This window comes from Lissotriton helveticus, assembly GCF_964261635.1.
Source record: "Lissotriton helveticus chromosome 1_1 unlocalized genomic scaffold, aLisHel1.1 SUPER_1_unloc_51, whole genome shotgun sequence".
NCBI classification, from domain to species: domain Eukaryota; kingdom Metazoa; phylum Chordata; class Amphibia; order Caudata; family Salamandridae; genus Lissotriton; species Lissotriton helveticus.
Genome location: NW_027611694.1, coordinates 440,706 through 457,972, shown reverse-complemented (window position 1 = coordinate 457,972; position 17,267 = coordinate 440,706). Strand labels below are relative to the sequence as shown.

Sequence of the window (17,267 nt, the reverse complement as noted above, 5' to 3'; positions counted from 1 at the left end):
GATTGGCTGGGAAGTATTCACGCGCCTGATCCTGCGGGCCAAGGCTGAGAAGAGATGAATGATCAATGACATTGGTGAACTCAGTGGCTGTGTGAGCTCAAATTTATTTTTGGGTTGCGGAAGGCAGGGCAGGCGAACAATGACTCCCCTGATTAGTAGATTTTAATTATTATCTTAAATATATATAGAGGGGAAGCTAAGATGTGGTGGGGGGGCGGGGAGCCTGAACGAAGGTCCTCCTCCATTTTCTACTTTTAGTAACTGTAGATTAGATTTGGGGCGACAGGCACACTGCTAGTTGGGGAATAGCGAAAGCTTCATGCAGGGGTGCAGGGAGGGGGGAGGGGGTTTGCGCGTTTCATGGTGTTTATTGTTTTTGTTTTAATGTATGCATAAATATCCACCACTTATTCTGTTTAGGTCTTAGTATCCAGGGGCTATACATGTTTCATTATCCTGCATCTATGGGTGGGCGGGGTCTGAGGACTGCACCGCTTCAGTTGTATCGTAGAATGTATTTCGCCACATATTGTCGAGTGATCAATAGCGTCGGTGTCTCAGCAACCTCTCTTGCCGTCCTATATGTATTCTGATATTAGAAACTGTTTACTTAAATATTGTGACTGAATGTATGGCACCTGATACGTCCTTATTTTTCTTTGTTTATAATAATAATAAGATTTATAAAAAAAAACAGAAAGCTGAACTGAGGTTCTTCTGTCAGAAATTCAAGGTTTCACATGTGGGATGCAGTATCAAGCCAGATCTGCACAGGGCACTGAAAGCCTGGATTGAATCAAGGAATGCACCTGAGGATCTTGCGATAGCTGAACCAGCAGAGAGCGTCAACAGCTTTGGCAGAGGCCTGTCACCAGAGGAGCTGGCAGATAGACAGGCAACCAGGGATCATGAAATGAAGCTGGCAGAGTTAAAATTGAATGGGCAATTGGAGCTAGAGAGCAAGAAGATGGCTCTGGAAGAAAGGAAAATTCAAATCGAGCATGAGATGAAAATGAGGGAGTTGGAGCTGAGAGCCAAAAGTTTGGAAAACACTCCCCCTGGTGGCAGCACAACGCCGGTGCAGGCAGAGTCAAGGGTGCACATGCCAAAAGATGTAGTAAAAGAGTATTTTAAGAATGATGACATAGGGCAGTGGTTTAAGGGCTATGAGGTAGCCATGTCCTTCCACCGGGTCCCTGAGAGAGATTGGGGAGCGGGGTTGTGTGGGCGGTTCCTTAGCGAGGGGCGGGACACACTCTTAGATTTGCCCTCTGAAGTCTATAACTCTTACCCCCACATGAAGGAAGCTTAAATTACCAGGTATGAGCTAACTCCTGAATTGTATAGGCAGAGGTTCAGGGGGTGTACAAAGATTCCTGGGGGTACCTATATGTAGTATGTAACCTTTTTCTGCAGAGCACTGGATGATTGGGTGAAGGGTAGCAAAATGAATGATTTCCAAGGTCTCTTTGATTGAATTGCATGGGAGCACTTGTCCAGTAATTGTTTTCCTGAGCGACGCCAGCACCTGATAGATAGCAAGCTGACTAACCCTAGGAAGCTTGCTGAGGAGGTGGACCGCTGGCTCAGCACCAGGGTCCACAAGGGTCCAGTGGGAGACTCAGCCAAGGGTAGGCAGGGTCCCCAGCAGAAGAATCGGGGGGGACAAGGGTAAACAGAAAGGGTTCCAAAAGGCCCCCAAAGTAATCCCTAAGGGAACAAACAGAAAGGTTCTCAGCCTCCCCCACCCCAAAAGCAGACCGGGGCCCGACAGGTAACCCTGTTCAAAAGGGGCCCCTAAAGTGTTACAAGTGTGGTGAAGTGGGTCATTTTGCCAGTGATCCCAAGTGTCACCAGTATGTGAAACCAGCACCCACTGGTGCTCCACCCCGGCAGATGGCTAGTCTAGCCTTTGGGGAAGAGGTAGAAGTCCAAGGTGGGTAGGACCGCGTTCAGATGACCCTAGTCTCGCTAGGAGACAGTGAGATGGTCCCTGAAAACTACTTACCCTCTAACACTAAGAAATATGGGCAAGTAGTGACTGTCAATGGGAAGAAGGTAGAGGCTCTTAGAGACACAGGCGCCAGTGTGACTGCAGTCCGGCAGCACCTGGTATCTCAAGAACAGGTTGTACCCCATGCCTATTGCCGTGTTGTCAATGCTGACAACACAGAGAGTCATTGTCCAATGGCTCAAGTTCCCTTTGAGTGGGAGGGGGGTCTCTGGTACTCTGCAGGTTGCTGTGAGAACTGCCATGCTTGTAGACTGTCTGCTAGGGAATGATCTGGAGAGCTCCCCTTGGGAAAAGGTGGAGAAAAAACTCACCTGCGGATGGTGGGTTTACCCGACTGGGCGTGGTGACCACCAGGTCAATGGCAGCCAGTAGGGGTGTTCAAGAGGTCCTGGAGCCTGAGGGAGAAGCCCAGGAACCAGCCTTAGAGGGAGGGCGCAGGAGGCATGCGAAACCAGCCCCTGAAGTTCCCATGGCCCAGGAGGTAGCAGACCTTGAGGGGGATGCCCTGGAGCCTACCGGGGAACAGATAGTCGAACTGGGGGACCTGCCTGAGCTGACCCATTGGCAGCAAGAAGGAGGCCCCTCCAGGGAGGAATTCTGTAGGGAGCAGAGAGAATGCCCATCTCACGTGGGTGTGTGGCAGCAGGATGCTGCCCAGGCCAATGGGGATCAGTCCGGTACACACTTCATTTACTGGGAGAATGACCATCTGTATTCAGAGCCTAAGGTTGCTGAACCAGGGTCAGCCCGTGCGCTGGTGGTACCCCAGAAGTTCAGAGCCTTCCTACTGGGGCTGGCTCACGATGTGCCATTAGCAGGTCATTTGGGGCAGGACAAGACCTATGAAAGGCTTGTCACCCACTTCTATTGACCTCAAATTCACAGGATCTCAGATTCTCATTGTAGAACCTGCCAAACTTGCCAGGCAAGTGGTAAGAGTTGGAGGAAGCAAAAGGCTCCTCTCCAACTCTTCCCCATGGTCAGTACCCCATTCCAGCGAGTGGGCATTGACATTGTGGAGCCACTGGACCCCAAGACAGCCATGGGCAACAGGTTCATCCTGGTCTTGGTGGACCATGCCACCCGGTACCCTGAAGCCATCCCTCTGAGGACAGTGACGGTGGGACGAGCACTGATGGGAAATTTCTCCAGAGTGGGATTCCCTCTAGAGGTGGTGTCTGACAGGGGCACCAATTTCATATCTAAATATATGAAATCCCTTTGGCAAGAGTGTGGTGTAACCTATAAGTTCACCACCCCATGCCACCCCCAAGGAAATGGGTTGGTTGAGAGATTCAACCCTACCCTCAAGGGCATGATTATGGGTCTGGAAGAACCCATGAGGCGTAAGTGGAACATCCTCTTGCCATGCCTGCTCTTTGCATACCGTGAGGTGCCACAGATGTCTTTAGGGTTCAGTCCCTTTGAGCTCCTGTATGGCCACCCGGTCAGAGGACCTGGTCAAGGAAGGCTGGGAGCAATCTCCCAGGAAACCTCCCCAGAATGTATACAGTTACATGCTGGCCTTCAGAAACCAGACTAGGCATTTCAGGCAACTTGCTGAGGCAAATCAGGAAGCCAGCCAGGAGGAAATGAAGCGGTGGTATGACCAGAATGCCACTCTGGTTGAGCTTCAACCCGGACAAAAAGTGTGGGTCCTGGCCCCTGTGGAGCCTTGTGCACTCGAGTTCAAGTGGACCGGACCCTTTGAGATTGTGGAGCGCAAGAGTCCTGTCACCTATCTGGTGGACTTGCAGTCTCCAAGGAACCCCTTGAAGGTCCTACATGTCAATTGCTTGAAGCCCCACTTGGAGAGGTCCGAAGTGGGCATGCTCTTGGCAACAGATGATGGGGCGGAGGAGGAGTCTGAGCCTCTTCCTGACCCACTGACCCATCTCAGAGCGAGATGGGTCAGTGGCTAGAGTTAACCTCTCACCCACCCTGACCCCTAAACAACAGGATGACTGCCGCCAACTGCTAGGGCAGTTTCCCGACCTGTTTTCCCTGGTTCCTGGTGTCACAGATTGGTGCTTCCATGATGTGGAGACAGGAGACAGCTTGCCTGTAAAGCACAAGGCTTACAGAGTGACTGACAGGGTCAGGGCTTGCATTAAGGAGGAGGTCTCCAAAATGCTTGCTCTTGGGGTGGTTGAGTCCTCCAGCAGTCCTTGGGCCAGCCCAGTGGTCTTGGTCCCAAAGGCTGCAGCGCCGGGTGCCACACCCGAACTCCGGTTCTGTGTGGACTACAGAGGACTCAATTCAGTCACCAAGACTGACGCGCACCCCATCCCCAGAGCTGATGAGCTCATAGATCGGTTAGGGGCCGCCCAGTACCTTAGCACATTTGATTTGATGTCTGGGTACTGGCAGATCGCCTTGACTGATAGGGCCAAAGAGAGGTCAGCATTCTCCACACCAGATGGGCATTTCCAGTTCCGGGTTATGCCATTTGGGATGAAGAATGCCCCTGCCACCTTCCAGAGGTTGGTGAACCAGGAGTTGGCTGGGCTATCTGAGTTCAGCGCCGCCTACCTGGATGACATCACAGTGTTCAGTGGCATATGGGAAAAACACCTGCGCCACCACTGGGAAGTGTTGCTGGCACTGTGCAAGGCATGCCTCACGATCAAGACAAGCAAGTGTCAGATTGGGCAAGGTTCTTTGGTGTACTTGGGACACCAAGTGGGGAGCGGCCGGGTGGTGCCCCTCCAACCCAAGATTGAAACCATCCTGGCTTGGGAGCCCCCCAAGACCCAGACAGAGGTGAGAACCTTTTTAGGACTCACAGGGTACTACAGGAGGTTTGCCATGGGGTATGGCAGCATTGTTTCACCCTTGACAGAGCTGACTTCTAAGAAGCAGCCCAGGAAAGTGATCTGGACTGACACCTGTCAGAAAGCTTTTGACACCCTGAAGACTGCCATGTGCACGGCGACCGTGCTCCTGGCTCCTGGCTTCTCCAAGGAATTCCTAGTGCAGACAGATGCTTCAGAGCATGGGGTAGGGGCTGTTCTCTCACAGATGACTGAGGAGGGCTGGGACCAACCTGTAGCCTTCATCAGTAGGAGGTTACTTCCACAGGAACAGAGGTGGAGTGCAATTGAGCGAGAAACATTTACTGTGGTCTGGGCACTGAAGTAGCTAAGACCCTACTTGTTTGTGTCTCACTTCTGGGTTCAGACGACCACAGGCCCCTCAAATGGTTGATGCAAATGAGGGGTGAGAACCCAAAGCTGTTGAGGTGGTCCATGTTCCTACAGGGTATGGACTTCACGGTGGAACATCGCCCTGGCACAGATCACGCCAATGCTGACGGTCTGTCCAGATTTTTCCACCTTAGTGATGAGGAACTCCCTGGGGTAGGGTAGTTCCCCCCACATTTCAGCTGGAGGGAACACGTGTTAGACCTGGCACCTTGGCGTGAGTCTCCCTTCCACTTTGTGCTGATGTGCCTCATGTGTTTGGATGGTGTTAGCTGCTCAGGGCACTGTGCCACTGTGAATCAGTGCCACAGTGCAAGTGCTCCCTATGAAAAGTGGATACATTGATGGGTGTCCATGATTGGTTTATTTGGTTTACTGTCAGTCCCCAGTAAAGTGCACCAGGAGTGCCAGGGCTTGTAAATACAAATGCTGCTGGTGGGCTTGCTTTATGAGACTAAGGAATTTGGTCCTACAGGGAGTGGGCTAGACCCTTTTTAAACAGAAAAAATACACAAACTGCCCACATCCTACTTGTTTTCCAATGTTTGTTTTCAGGACGAAACCAAAAGAATTAATTTTAGTTTGTCTGGGTACCTTTATTTATACCCCTACAATTTTTCAATTCTTTTTATAAACTATTTTTGACAAATTTTGTGAATGAAAAAGACACATATATACATTCAATACTATTTACAACACATATACATAATACATTACATAACTATTAGTGAAAAAATAGGGCATAAACATCCTACATACACAACAAATAATACATCTCAATGTGTTTGTACTTAAGTAAATTATTATACGACAATCAATATTCAAATAGCTTTAAGACAAAGTCAGAGAAGGAGACTATTTCACCAAAAGGTGACCGAATTTATTTCCAGCCAACACTGGTTTACTCAATCAATGAAAATTTTCACTCCTTGAATTTTGCCGAAGCGTTTCGAATCCAAGTACGCAAGTTCTTGGATTCTCATCAGGGCTCTGTCATTTATCTGCGTGATTCGGGATAACTGGGTAATCTTTACAATCGAATCTGTCCACTGGCTGCTTGATTGTATCAATTGTTCCTTATTAATATGGTGAGCATCGCACTGTATTCCAGGCAGATTGTATCTTTCCTCGCGTGCTCTATCCTAATTTCTTTACCTTTGTCTCAGCATCTCATATCTCGGGCTGTTAATCTCGGCGAGTTCGCTGGTCGTGCTGAGACCGATTTTCTTCGGGACCAACTCAGACCTCCCGTCACGTTTTTAAGCGAAACCTGCTTTCTTCCACCACCAGCAGTACCTATCCCGGTTGTATCCGCTGGTGGGCTTGTAGCATTGGTTGTGCCGCCCACAGAAACGGCCTAGTAAAATGTGTCTAAGGTCTGCCATTGCAGAACCTGCGTGCAGTCTGGTACTGTCATGCTGACTGGGCAAGTGCACCCACTTGCCAGTCCCTAAACCTTCCCTTAACTTCATATTAGTCACCCCTCTGGTAGGCCCAAGGGCAAGGTGCATTGTAAGCATAAGGTAGGACAAGCCCCGATGTGTGTGGAATGTCCTAATTGTGAATTACAGCCATTTTCGTTTTTCACTATTGTAAGGCTACCTGCTCTCCATAGGCCAGAATGGGCTGCTGGAATTATTACACTATATAATCCTAACAGACTCAGAGAGCATGGTAGAAAGTCAAGTTTAGTATGCATGAACTCAGAATAATAAAATCCTTATTTTAGTAAAGTTTATTTTAATATCCTGTGTTTGCAAATACTACTTTCAGAAAGTTAGTATTTGCTTGCCTAACCATTTCAGCCCGCCTCTGATAGGATGTGTATCTGCTATCTGGTTTCTGTGAGTGACAGGGCTGGGGAATTCCAGGGGACAGGCTGGGTCTGCCAAGGTGGTGAATAGAGAGATTACACCAGGATGGGTGGGAGGAGTACACCTTGACTCTGTATAGGGCTGTGCTCTGCCACCACAATGCTGGCTCCACCCCCTGGAGAGCGTCTGATGTCCCTGCCCTGCTCTCTGAATGAAGAAGCCAGAATCTGCAAAACAAAGTGCTCCAGAGCGGAATTGGACTATACAAAGGCCCCCCTGGCCTGAAAGAACAAAGGATTTGGTGTATAAATGTAGGAGCCCTGCTCCTAAGAAATCAGATCCTGTTCCAGCCAAGAAGAAACTCTGCCCGAAGAGAAGGATCTGGGTAAGATACATGGAGGACTACTGTCTCTAGCCTGAGAGACTGGCCTGTGGTGGGAGCCTTGCTGCAAGAAGTAGAGAGGAGAAAAGACTGAAGGACTTTTGAAATCTACTTGTGCATCTTTGTGAACAATCTCCAAGGGCTTGCTGGTGAACTTGCCCCCTGAACTGCGCCCCAGGAACATTGGGCGCTATCCCCCCCCCTTGAAGGAAGAGCTGCTAAGTTGTGCTGCTTATCCCTGCAGCCCTGATCAAGACGGAGTGAAGAGCGTTGTAAATCTACATCACGCACTCTGAGAACCTGTGCCCCTCCGTCCTGCCAAACAACGCGAATCCTGCTAGGTTGCCCCACACTCACATCGTAAGGACCAGCCCCCCGCCGAGCACCGTGACCGTGGCAGAACCCGAGCCGTAGCTTGCAACGTGAAACGGGACCCGTCCGCTCTAAGCAACGCGATCTTCTGGCCCGAGCTGTAGCACTCACCGTAAAGTCGGACTCCGCCTGCGTTCCCTTTTGAACTGATGAACGTGCTGCTGAAGCGTTCCGAGCTATTGAAGTAAATAGCTGCGGCGCGTACTACGGCTGGAGTACGTCGCGTATCTAGGATCGTACCGCTGTTCGCACTGCAACCGGCCACTCCCCCTTCAGGGTCAAAGCGTACGCCGCAGTGAGAGCCTGCCCCCACAACTCAACGACAACCTGAGTGCCCTGTGTCTTCCCAGACTCGAGCCGCAGCTCGCACCGCACCGGGCAAGCATCGCGACGTGGGACGTCTGGCCTCTGCACTGTGCGCATCGAACTCCCAAGCCAAGGGACTGTGTAGTGCATTGTGCTGTGCGGAGTGCCCCGGACTGCAGTGTCAGCGAGGTGCACACTCTCTGTTCAAGCTTTGCCCTCCAAACGCTGTACGCCCCGTATGCGTGAGACTGTTTCATTATCATCGTACAGGTCGCACGGTATCCCTACGGCTCGTACCCCTTCTACGCATTGATCGCGCCGTATGTGTCTAACGTGAGACGCGTGAAGTTTAGTAGGGCCTTTTCATTGATTAACGTACGGAGCATACAGGAGCGCTACGAACCGCACAAACCTTGACGAACAGCGCAACTACGCCCTAGACTTTACCTAGAGTACTGTGAAGCCGTTTATGAGAGTAATTGAACCCCTTCTAAGTACTGCACACTACATTTAAGAACTGTGGCATTTTGAAAGTAACTGCAACCACTTCTGAAGTCCTAAACCTGTATCTAAAGCCTGCTTGAACATTTTAAATATGAAGAATATATTTTTACAAAACAACAGTCTTGTGTCCCAGTGTGGTGGGTTAATAGGTTACTGGGTGTGTTATGACAAATGCTTAACCGTATGTACTCTGGGGATTAGCCTTGTCTGCTCGTGCCAGACCGCCTGGAGGGTGAGCAGGGGTTGTTTCTAGGAGTAGTCCTTTTACCCTGACTAGAGGAGAGGGTCCCTGTTTGTCACAAGTGCATACCTGTGCCAACCAGAGACCCCCAATTCTAACAGTGGGACAACTAAACAACAGACCAGCCCAGCTCAATCTCCTCGTCCAGCTGGGAAACTCCCACCCCAGTGGATAATACTGAAAAACTTACAAATATATGTGAGAGAAGTAAAACCACAAAGTAAATACAATCATTAAACTGCTGTTCTACTGCATATTGTGGGTGTAGTGGATGAAGCCAGGCACCTCTGTGAGCAGCAATATTTGATTCATGGCACAACATTCTGATATCCACCCTCCTGTCTCAATTCTTCCTGATCCACCTCCCATCTCTTACTCAAAGAGCTGTTCTTGTTTTACAAAACCTTGACCAGATGCCACTACCTAAAGCTGTAACTAGTATATGTGTGCTATGCGAGCGCCCTTTTTTTTACTAACTTACTCATGAACATCTTTGCTGAAATAAGTAAGATGTGACATAGTCAAAGCAACTTTTATGTAAATTTCTGTGTATGGTTAAATCTGCCTTCATAAGTTTCAAAAATGGTAATCAAGAGATATTTATACAATCAATTACAAATTGTGTGTGCAATCTTTTTTACCTCTGACAGAAAACAATCTTTGATTGTACAACATGTTTCAAAATAAGGAAGATAACACTGTAAATCTGCAAAGACGAAGTCCGAAATATTGAGGTCCAGTATTCAGAAAAACATAAGGGCCGTCAGAGCCAGCCAAACCCGAACATAACTGAGACATCTTGAAAGAAGGGACAAGGGTCACAAGAAATTCAGAGATTCAACGAGTCTCAGCTGTGCACCTCAAAGCCTTAAAACGAAGAAATAACCTCTAGAAAATGAAGACAACACTGATAAACCTCCTCTTGTGTAAACATGTCCAATTACAGCTTTGATCATGAGGTCGGTATGAGGTGGTTAAAGCAGTGCTCTGCTTCCTTAAATAATACCAGGCGACCATTCAGTGCTAGAGGTGTATTGCAAACTGTTTCAGACCAATCCACAGCAACCATTGAAAAGCGCAACGGAGTGGAGTCAGACAACTGAAGGTTAAAAGAAATGGGGGTTCTGCTGTCTAAAATACAGAGCACTGTCCCAGTGTACACCGACCAGAAGGACGTTGGATCTTTAACCGCATGCATGCAGAACCATTATCCAGTCTAAAGACACAATCGCCCACGAAGAAGCCTCACACACGTTTTGATATTGGGAAGTAGTTGGTGACCATTGCACTTTATTCTTTAATCGGAAAGCAAATGTGCAACATACGATACATACAGGAAGTGCAAGAATAACACAAGTGCTTTATCAGTCATGTTGGCCCTTCAGGAAGTACAGTCAATGGATGTAAACAATTATATACCAGACCCAGAGACGCTAACCAAGAGAGACGTCTCAGTCACATGCAGTGAGAGCTTTAGTTTGTCAATAATAGAACCCCATCAGCAAACACACACAGGGAAAAAACTATTCAAATGCACTGAATGTGTAAAGAGCTTTATTCAGTTATCAGGCCTACAAAGACATCAACAGATACACACGGGGGAAAAACCATACCATTGCAGTGAATGCGGAAGTTGTTTTAATTACTCTTCAACATTAAGGAATCCTCAGCGAACACACACAGGGGGAAAACCATTCAAGTGCAGTGAATGTTTGAAGAGCTTTTGTCGATTATCAGTGCTACAAAGTCATCAGCGAAAACACACGGGGGGAAAACCCTATCATTGTAGTGAATGTGACAGTAGTTTTAGTTACTCTTCAGAATTAAGGAATCATCAGCGATCACACACAGGGGAAAAACCATTCAAGTGCAGTGAATGTTTGAAGAGCTTTAGTCAATCAGCACACCTAAAATACCATCTGAGAACACACACAGGAGAAAAACCATATAATTGCACTGAATGTGTGAAGAGGTTTAATCAATCATCACACCTAAAACAGCATCAGCGAACACACACTGGGGAAAAAACATTCCAGTGCAGTGAATGTGGGAAGAGCTTTATAAATTTATCAGGACTAAAACGGCATCAGAGAACACACACAGGGTGGAAACCATTCCAGTGCAGTGAATGTGAAAGTAGTTTTAGTCAATCTTCAAAATTAAGGATTCATCAGCGAACACACACAGGGGAAAAGCCATTCCAGTGCAGTGAATGTGGGAAGAGCTTTAGTCTATTATCAGTGCTACAAAGTCATCAGCGAACACACACGGGGGAAAAACCCTATCATTGTAGTGAATGTGACAGTAGTTTTAGTTACTCTTCAGCATTAAGGAATCATCAGCGAACACACACAGGAGAAAAACCATTCAAGTGCAATGAATGTGGGAAGAGCTTTAGTCAATCAGCACACCTAAAACGGCATCAGGGAACACACACTGGCGAAAAACCCTTTCATTGCAGTGAATGTGGAAATAGTTTCAGGGATTCGTCAACATTGCGGAATCATCAGCGAACACACACAGGAGAAAAACCATTCAAGTGCAGTGAATGTTTGAAGAGCTTTAGTCGATTATCAGAACTAAAACAGCATCAGCGAACACACACTGGGCAAAAACCATTCCAGTGCAGTGAATGTGGAAAGAGCTTTATATATTTATCAGGACTAAAACAGCATCAGAGAACACACACAAGGGGAAAACCATTCCAGTGAAGTGAATGTGAAAGTAGTTTTAGTGAATCTTCAACATTAAGGATTCATCAGCAAATACACAAAGGGGAAAAATCATTCAAGTGCAGTGAATGTGAAAGTAGTTTTAGTCAATCTTCAACATTAAGGATTCATCAGCGAACACACACAGGGGAAAAGCCATTCCAGTGCAGTGAATGTGGGAAGAGCTTTAGTCTATTATCAGTGCTACAAAGATATCAGCGAACACACACAGGGGAAAAAAACCCTATCATTGTAGTGAATGTGACAGTAGTTTTAGTTACTCTTCAGCATTAAGGAATCATCAGCGAACACACACAGGAGAAAATCAATTCAAGTGCAATGAATGTAGGAAGAGCTTTAGTCAATCAGCACACCTAAAACGACATCAGGGAACACACACTGGCGAAAAACCCTTTCATTGCAGTGAATGTGGAAACAGTTTTAAGGATTCGTCAACATTGCAGAATCATCAGCGAACACACACAGGAGAAAAAACATTCAAGTGCAGTAAATGTTTGAAGAGCTTTAGTCGATTATCAGACCTAAAATACCACCTGAGAACACACACAGGAGAAAAACCATACCATTTTACTGAATGTGTGAAGAGGTTTAATCTATTATCACACCTAAAACAGCTTCAGCGAACACACACTGGGGAAAAACCATTCCAGTGCAGTGAATGTGGAAGAAGTTTTAGTCAATCTTCAACATTAAGGATTCATCAGCGAATACACAAAGGGGAAAAATCATTCAAGTGCAGTGAATGTGGAAGTAGTTTTAGTGATTTGTCAACATTAAGCAATCATGTGCGAACACACAAAGGGGAAAAACCATTTAAGTGCAGTGAATGTATGAAGACCTTTTATCAATCATCACACCTAAAACAGCATCAGAAAACACACATCGGGGAAAAACCAAACCAGTGCAGTGAATATGAGAAGAGGTTTGTTAGATTATCAGACATAAAACGGCATCAGAGAATGCACACAGGGGAAAATCCTTCAAGTTCAGTGAATCTTGAAGTAGTTTTAGTGAATCTTCAACATTAAGGATTCATCAGCAAACGCACACCGGGGAAAAAACATTCAAGTGCAATGAATGTTTGGAGAGCTTTAGTCGATTATCAGACCGAAAGCAAGAACATTGGAATGTTGGGAGCTCCGTTAAAGCAGCGCCGGGCTTGTAATGGCTGGTATAAGTCCGGAGCACCATCATCCCAATGTTTGTCTTCATGTTTTTCTCTTTTTAATTTAGAACATTCTACCCTTAGTGGGTGTAATCTTCTAATTGCCTTATAGCCCTTCTGCCTCTGGATACACCGGTCGTTAAAGGCCCTGACCCTGTTACAGGCCTGAGACGCATGCCCTCGTCAGTGCGCCATAAGGCTATATTAAAGCCTGCCTGACCAGAATAGTATGTTTGTCAATCATGTGTTTGATTGCATTCTTAAAACAGTACTTAACTGCAATGTTTAAATGAGTCTAGACATATTTAAACATTGTCAATTGAATAGAATAATTTTGAAAAATTCTGAGGGGTGCCCGACGATCGCTGTGGGGTTGGGAGCGTGGCATTAAAAGGTTTTAAGACCACTGGTCTAGGGTGTTCCTCATGGGAGAGGTGTGAGGGGCCTGATGTAACACTGTTGGTTAGTCAAATCTTAAAGGGGAGGGCACAGCGACTCAAAGCCAATGGATTTCAATGTCGAACCTGTTTATCACCACTTAATCATCCTCACAATTGCAATAAGTGACTGGATCAGGCCCCCTCCTCCCATGTCCAGATGGGCTGCTGGCTGAGTATATTCAGCACAGGTTTGGAAATCAAGGTTTGAGATGTAAAACATTGTAGTAATGGAAACATGTAAACTTTACAAAGGAATGGTGACGGTGAAAGGGATGCCAAGCCCTGTGTGGCAGTGTTAGTACTGCTAGCAAGAGTGTGTACATTTATCAGCTAACAGTGCTGCTCCATGGAAAAGGTCAGCCATACCTCATACCTGTCAAACCCAACCTATTCTACACCCTCTCCCGCATCATCTGTAGGTGAATGGAGAGGGTGTGGGGGACCGGAGTTGGACTAACGGCTAGGGCGCTCAACCTCAGACCTGGGGATCTGGGTTCGAGTCTCGGTAACGACGCCCAACATCCTGTAATTTGGGCCAATCACTTAATCTCCCTATGCCTAACAAAAATGAATGTGTGTCCACATGTAACGTGACTGGTGCTATGTAAAGCGCTCTGATACCTGATTCAGGTCAAGTTCGCGCTATATAAAACTCTGCAAAAAAAGAATGGCGAGTGAACAATACACTCTCTCTCATAAACCCACCTTTAGCAGACATGGGGGGGAGCACTTCAGGCACAAACAACAAACCTAGGGCTGCTGATCGACCCCGATCACAGGACCAGAGTGTTTGGTCCTAGAGATCCACGAGGACTAGTTTGGTACCGCGTGGAGCTGAAATGTAACCGGTTCCTGTCCAGAAATGCTGAGTGTCCACAGGGGACAGGCAGCCCTTGTTCTGGAAGAGCATGGGCATTAAGTGCTTATGACCGGGGGTTGCACAGTCCCTTAAAATAATTTATAGACAGTTCATACACTACTAGTACAGCGGCTGGTATCATACGCTTGAAGGGGGAAGAGTCGTGTTCCCTAAATCACTGCATTTAGAGCTGACCGTAGGAAACCACCCAAACTTCACGCAACTTGGCCTCCACTTGTTCTTTTGGTCGGGCACCGTGGGAACCACCTTTAGGCTTACTTCAGTAAGTAGTGGGTTTGAAACCCTGTGACTTGGATTACCGTCCGTCTTTGTGTAAGGAGCCCTTAAGTTGTAGGGTGCTTCATAGGGTTAGCATTAGAGTTGGAATAGGAATGTCCCCTGCATTTTTGGGGGAGTTTTATTAACCTCGCACTCGACCCGAAGGTATCGGGGATCATAGTGCTTTATATGAGCCCCAGTTGCGTTACAGATGCACACATCCACTTTTGTTAGGATCTGAGAATGCTTGAAATGTATGTCTTGGGCAGGAGGCCTCAAACTGGGGGGTGGGCCCTCCTAGGTGGTGCTGAGATGATCCCAGGTAGGGCTCTAGGCTCTGGTCAAAAGAAGCATTATATTGCTAAGAGTGCTAGGTTTTAAGCTATTTTGTTGTTTATATCCTAGCTAGGAGTATGTGTCAAAAGGGACGGGACTCCAAATTTTTTTCAAAACCCCCACCCCCACTTCGAATAAACACACTGTGGGTATTTGTACCCATTATTAGAACATTGGAATGTTGGGAGCTCCGTTAAAGCAGCGCCGGGCTTGTAATGGCTGGTATAAGTCCGGAGCACCATCATCCCAATGTTTGTCTTCATGTTTTTCTCTTTTTAATTTAGAACATTCTACCCTTAGTGGGTGTAATCTTCTAATTGCCTTATAGCCCTTCTGCCTCTGGATACACCGGTCGTTAAAGGCCCTGACCCTGTTACAGGCCTGAGACGCATGCCCTCGTCAGTGCGCCATAAGGCTATATTAAAGCCTGCCTGACCAGAATAGTATGTTTGTCAATCATGTGTTTGATTGCATTCTTAAAACAGTACTTAACTGCAATGTTTAAATGAGTCTAGACATATTTAAACATTGTCAATTGAATAGAATAATTTTGAAAAATTCTGAGGGGAGCCCGACGATCGCTGTGGAGTTGGGAGCGTGGCATTAAAAGGTTTTAAGACCACTGGTCTAGGGTGTTCCTCATGGGAGAGGTGTGAGGGGCCTGATGTAACACTGTTGGTTAGTCAAATCTTAAAGGGGAGGGCACAGCGACTCAAAGCCAATGGATTTCAATGTCGAACCTGTTTATCACCACTTAATCATCCTCACAATTGCAATAAGTGACTGGATCAGGCCCCCTCCTCCCATGTCCAGATGGGCTGCTGGCTGAGTATGTTCAGCACAGGTTTGGAAATCAAGGTTTGAGATGTAAAACATTGTAGTAATGGAAACATGTAAACTTTACAAAGGAATAGTGACGGTGAAAGGGATGCCAAGCCCTGTGTGGCAGTGTTAGTACTGCTAGCAAGAGTGTGTACATTTATCAGCTAACAGTGCTGCTCCATGGAAAAGGTCAGCCATCCCTCATACCTGTCAAACCCAACCTATTCTACACCCTCTCCCGCATCATCTGTAGGTGAATGGAGAGGGTGTGGGGGACCGGAGTTGGACTAACGGCTAGGGCGCTCAACCTCAGACCTGGGGATCTGGGTTCGAGTCTCGGTAACAACGCCCAACATCCTGTAATTCTGGGCAAATCACTTAATCTCCCTATGCCTAACAAAAATGAATGTGTGTCCACATGTAACGTGACTGGTGCTATGTAAAGCGCTCTGATACCTGATTCGGGTCAAGTTCGCGCTATATAAAACTCTGCAAAAAAAGAATGGCGAGTGAACAATACACTCTCTCTCATAAACCCACCTTTAGCAGACATGGGGGGGAGCACTTCAGGCATAAACAACAAACCTAGGGCTGCTGATCGACCCCGATCACAGGACCAGAGTGTTTGGTCCTAGAGATCCACGAGGACTAGTTTGGTCCCGCGTGGAGCTGAAATGTAACCGGTTCCTGTCCAGAAATGCTGAGTGTCCACAGGGGACAGGCAGCCCTTGTTCTGGAAGAGCATGGGCATTAAGTGCTTATGACCGGGGGTTGCACAGTCCATTAAAATAATTTATAGACAGTTCATACACTACTAGTACAGCGGCTGGTATCAAACGCTTGAAGGGGGAAGAGTCGTGTTCCCTAAATCACTGCATTTAGAGCTGACTGTAGGAAACCACCCAAACTTCACGCAACTTGGCCTCCACTTGTTCTTTTGGTCGGGCACCGCGGGAACCTCCTTTAGGCTTACTTCAGTAAGTAGTGGGTTTGAAACCCTGTGACTTGGATTACCGTCCGTCTTTGTGTAAGGAGCCCTTAAGTTGTAGGGTGCTTCATAGGGTTAGCATTAGAGTTGGAATAGGAATGTCCCCTGCATTTTTGGGGGAGTTTTATAAACCTCGCACTCGACCCGAAGGTATCGGGGATCATAGTGCTTTATATGAGCCCCAGTTGCGTTACAGATGCACACATCCACTTTTGTTAGGATCTGAGAATGCTTGAAATGTATGTCTTGGGCAGGAGGCCTCAAACTGGGGGGTGGGCCCTCCTAGGTGGTGCTGAGATGATCCCAGGTGGGGCTCTAGGCTCTGGTCAAAAGAAGCATTATATTGCTAAGAGTGCTATGTTTTAAGCTGTTTTGTTGTTTATATCCTAGCTAGGAGTATGTGTCAAAAGGGACGGGACTCCAATTTTTTTTCAAAACCCCCACCCCCACTTCGAATAAACACACTGTGGGTATTTGTACCCATTATTAGAAAATTTGGAATGTTGGGAGCTCCGTTAAAGCAGCGCCGGGCTTGTAATGGCTGGTATAAGTCCGGAGCACCATCATCCCAATGTTTGTCTTCATGTTTTTCTCTTTTTAATTTAGAACATTCTACCCTTAGTGGGTGTAATCTTCTAATTGCCTTATAGCCCTTCTGCCTCTGGATACACCGGTCGTTAAAGGCCCTGACCCTGTTACAGGCCTGAGACGCATGCCCTCGTCAGTGCGCCATAAGGCTATATTAAAGCCTGCCTGACCAGAATAGTATGTTTATCAATCATGTGTTTGATTGCATTCTTAAAACAGTAC

At 47.0% G+C, this 17,267-nt stretch overlaps 1 protein-coding gene across 1 annotated transcript in view; it reads left to right on the top strand.

The window, feature by feature from the left end:
- LOC144806178 (uncharacterized) overlaps window positions 1-17,267 on the top strand; it is a 151,899-nt gene that overhangs the window by 102,061 nt on the left and 32,571 nt on the right. The window contains 3 exon segments of the mRNA XM_078672600.1: window positions 10,146-11,748; window positions 11,901-12,068; window positions 12,435-12,569. Coding sequence (XP_078528726.1) covers window positions 10,146-11,748; window positions 11,901-12,068; window positions 12,435-12,569 — 1,906 coding nt within the window.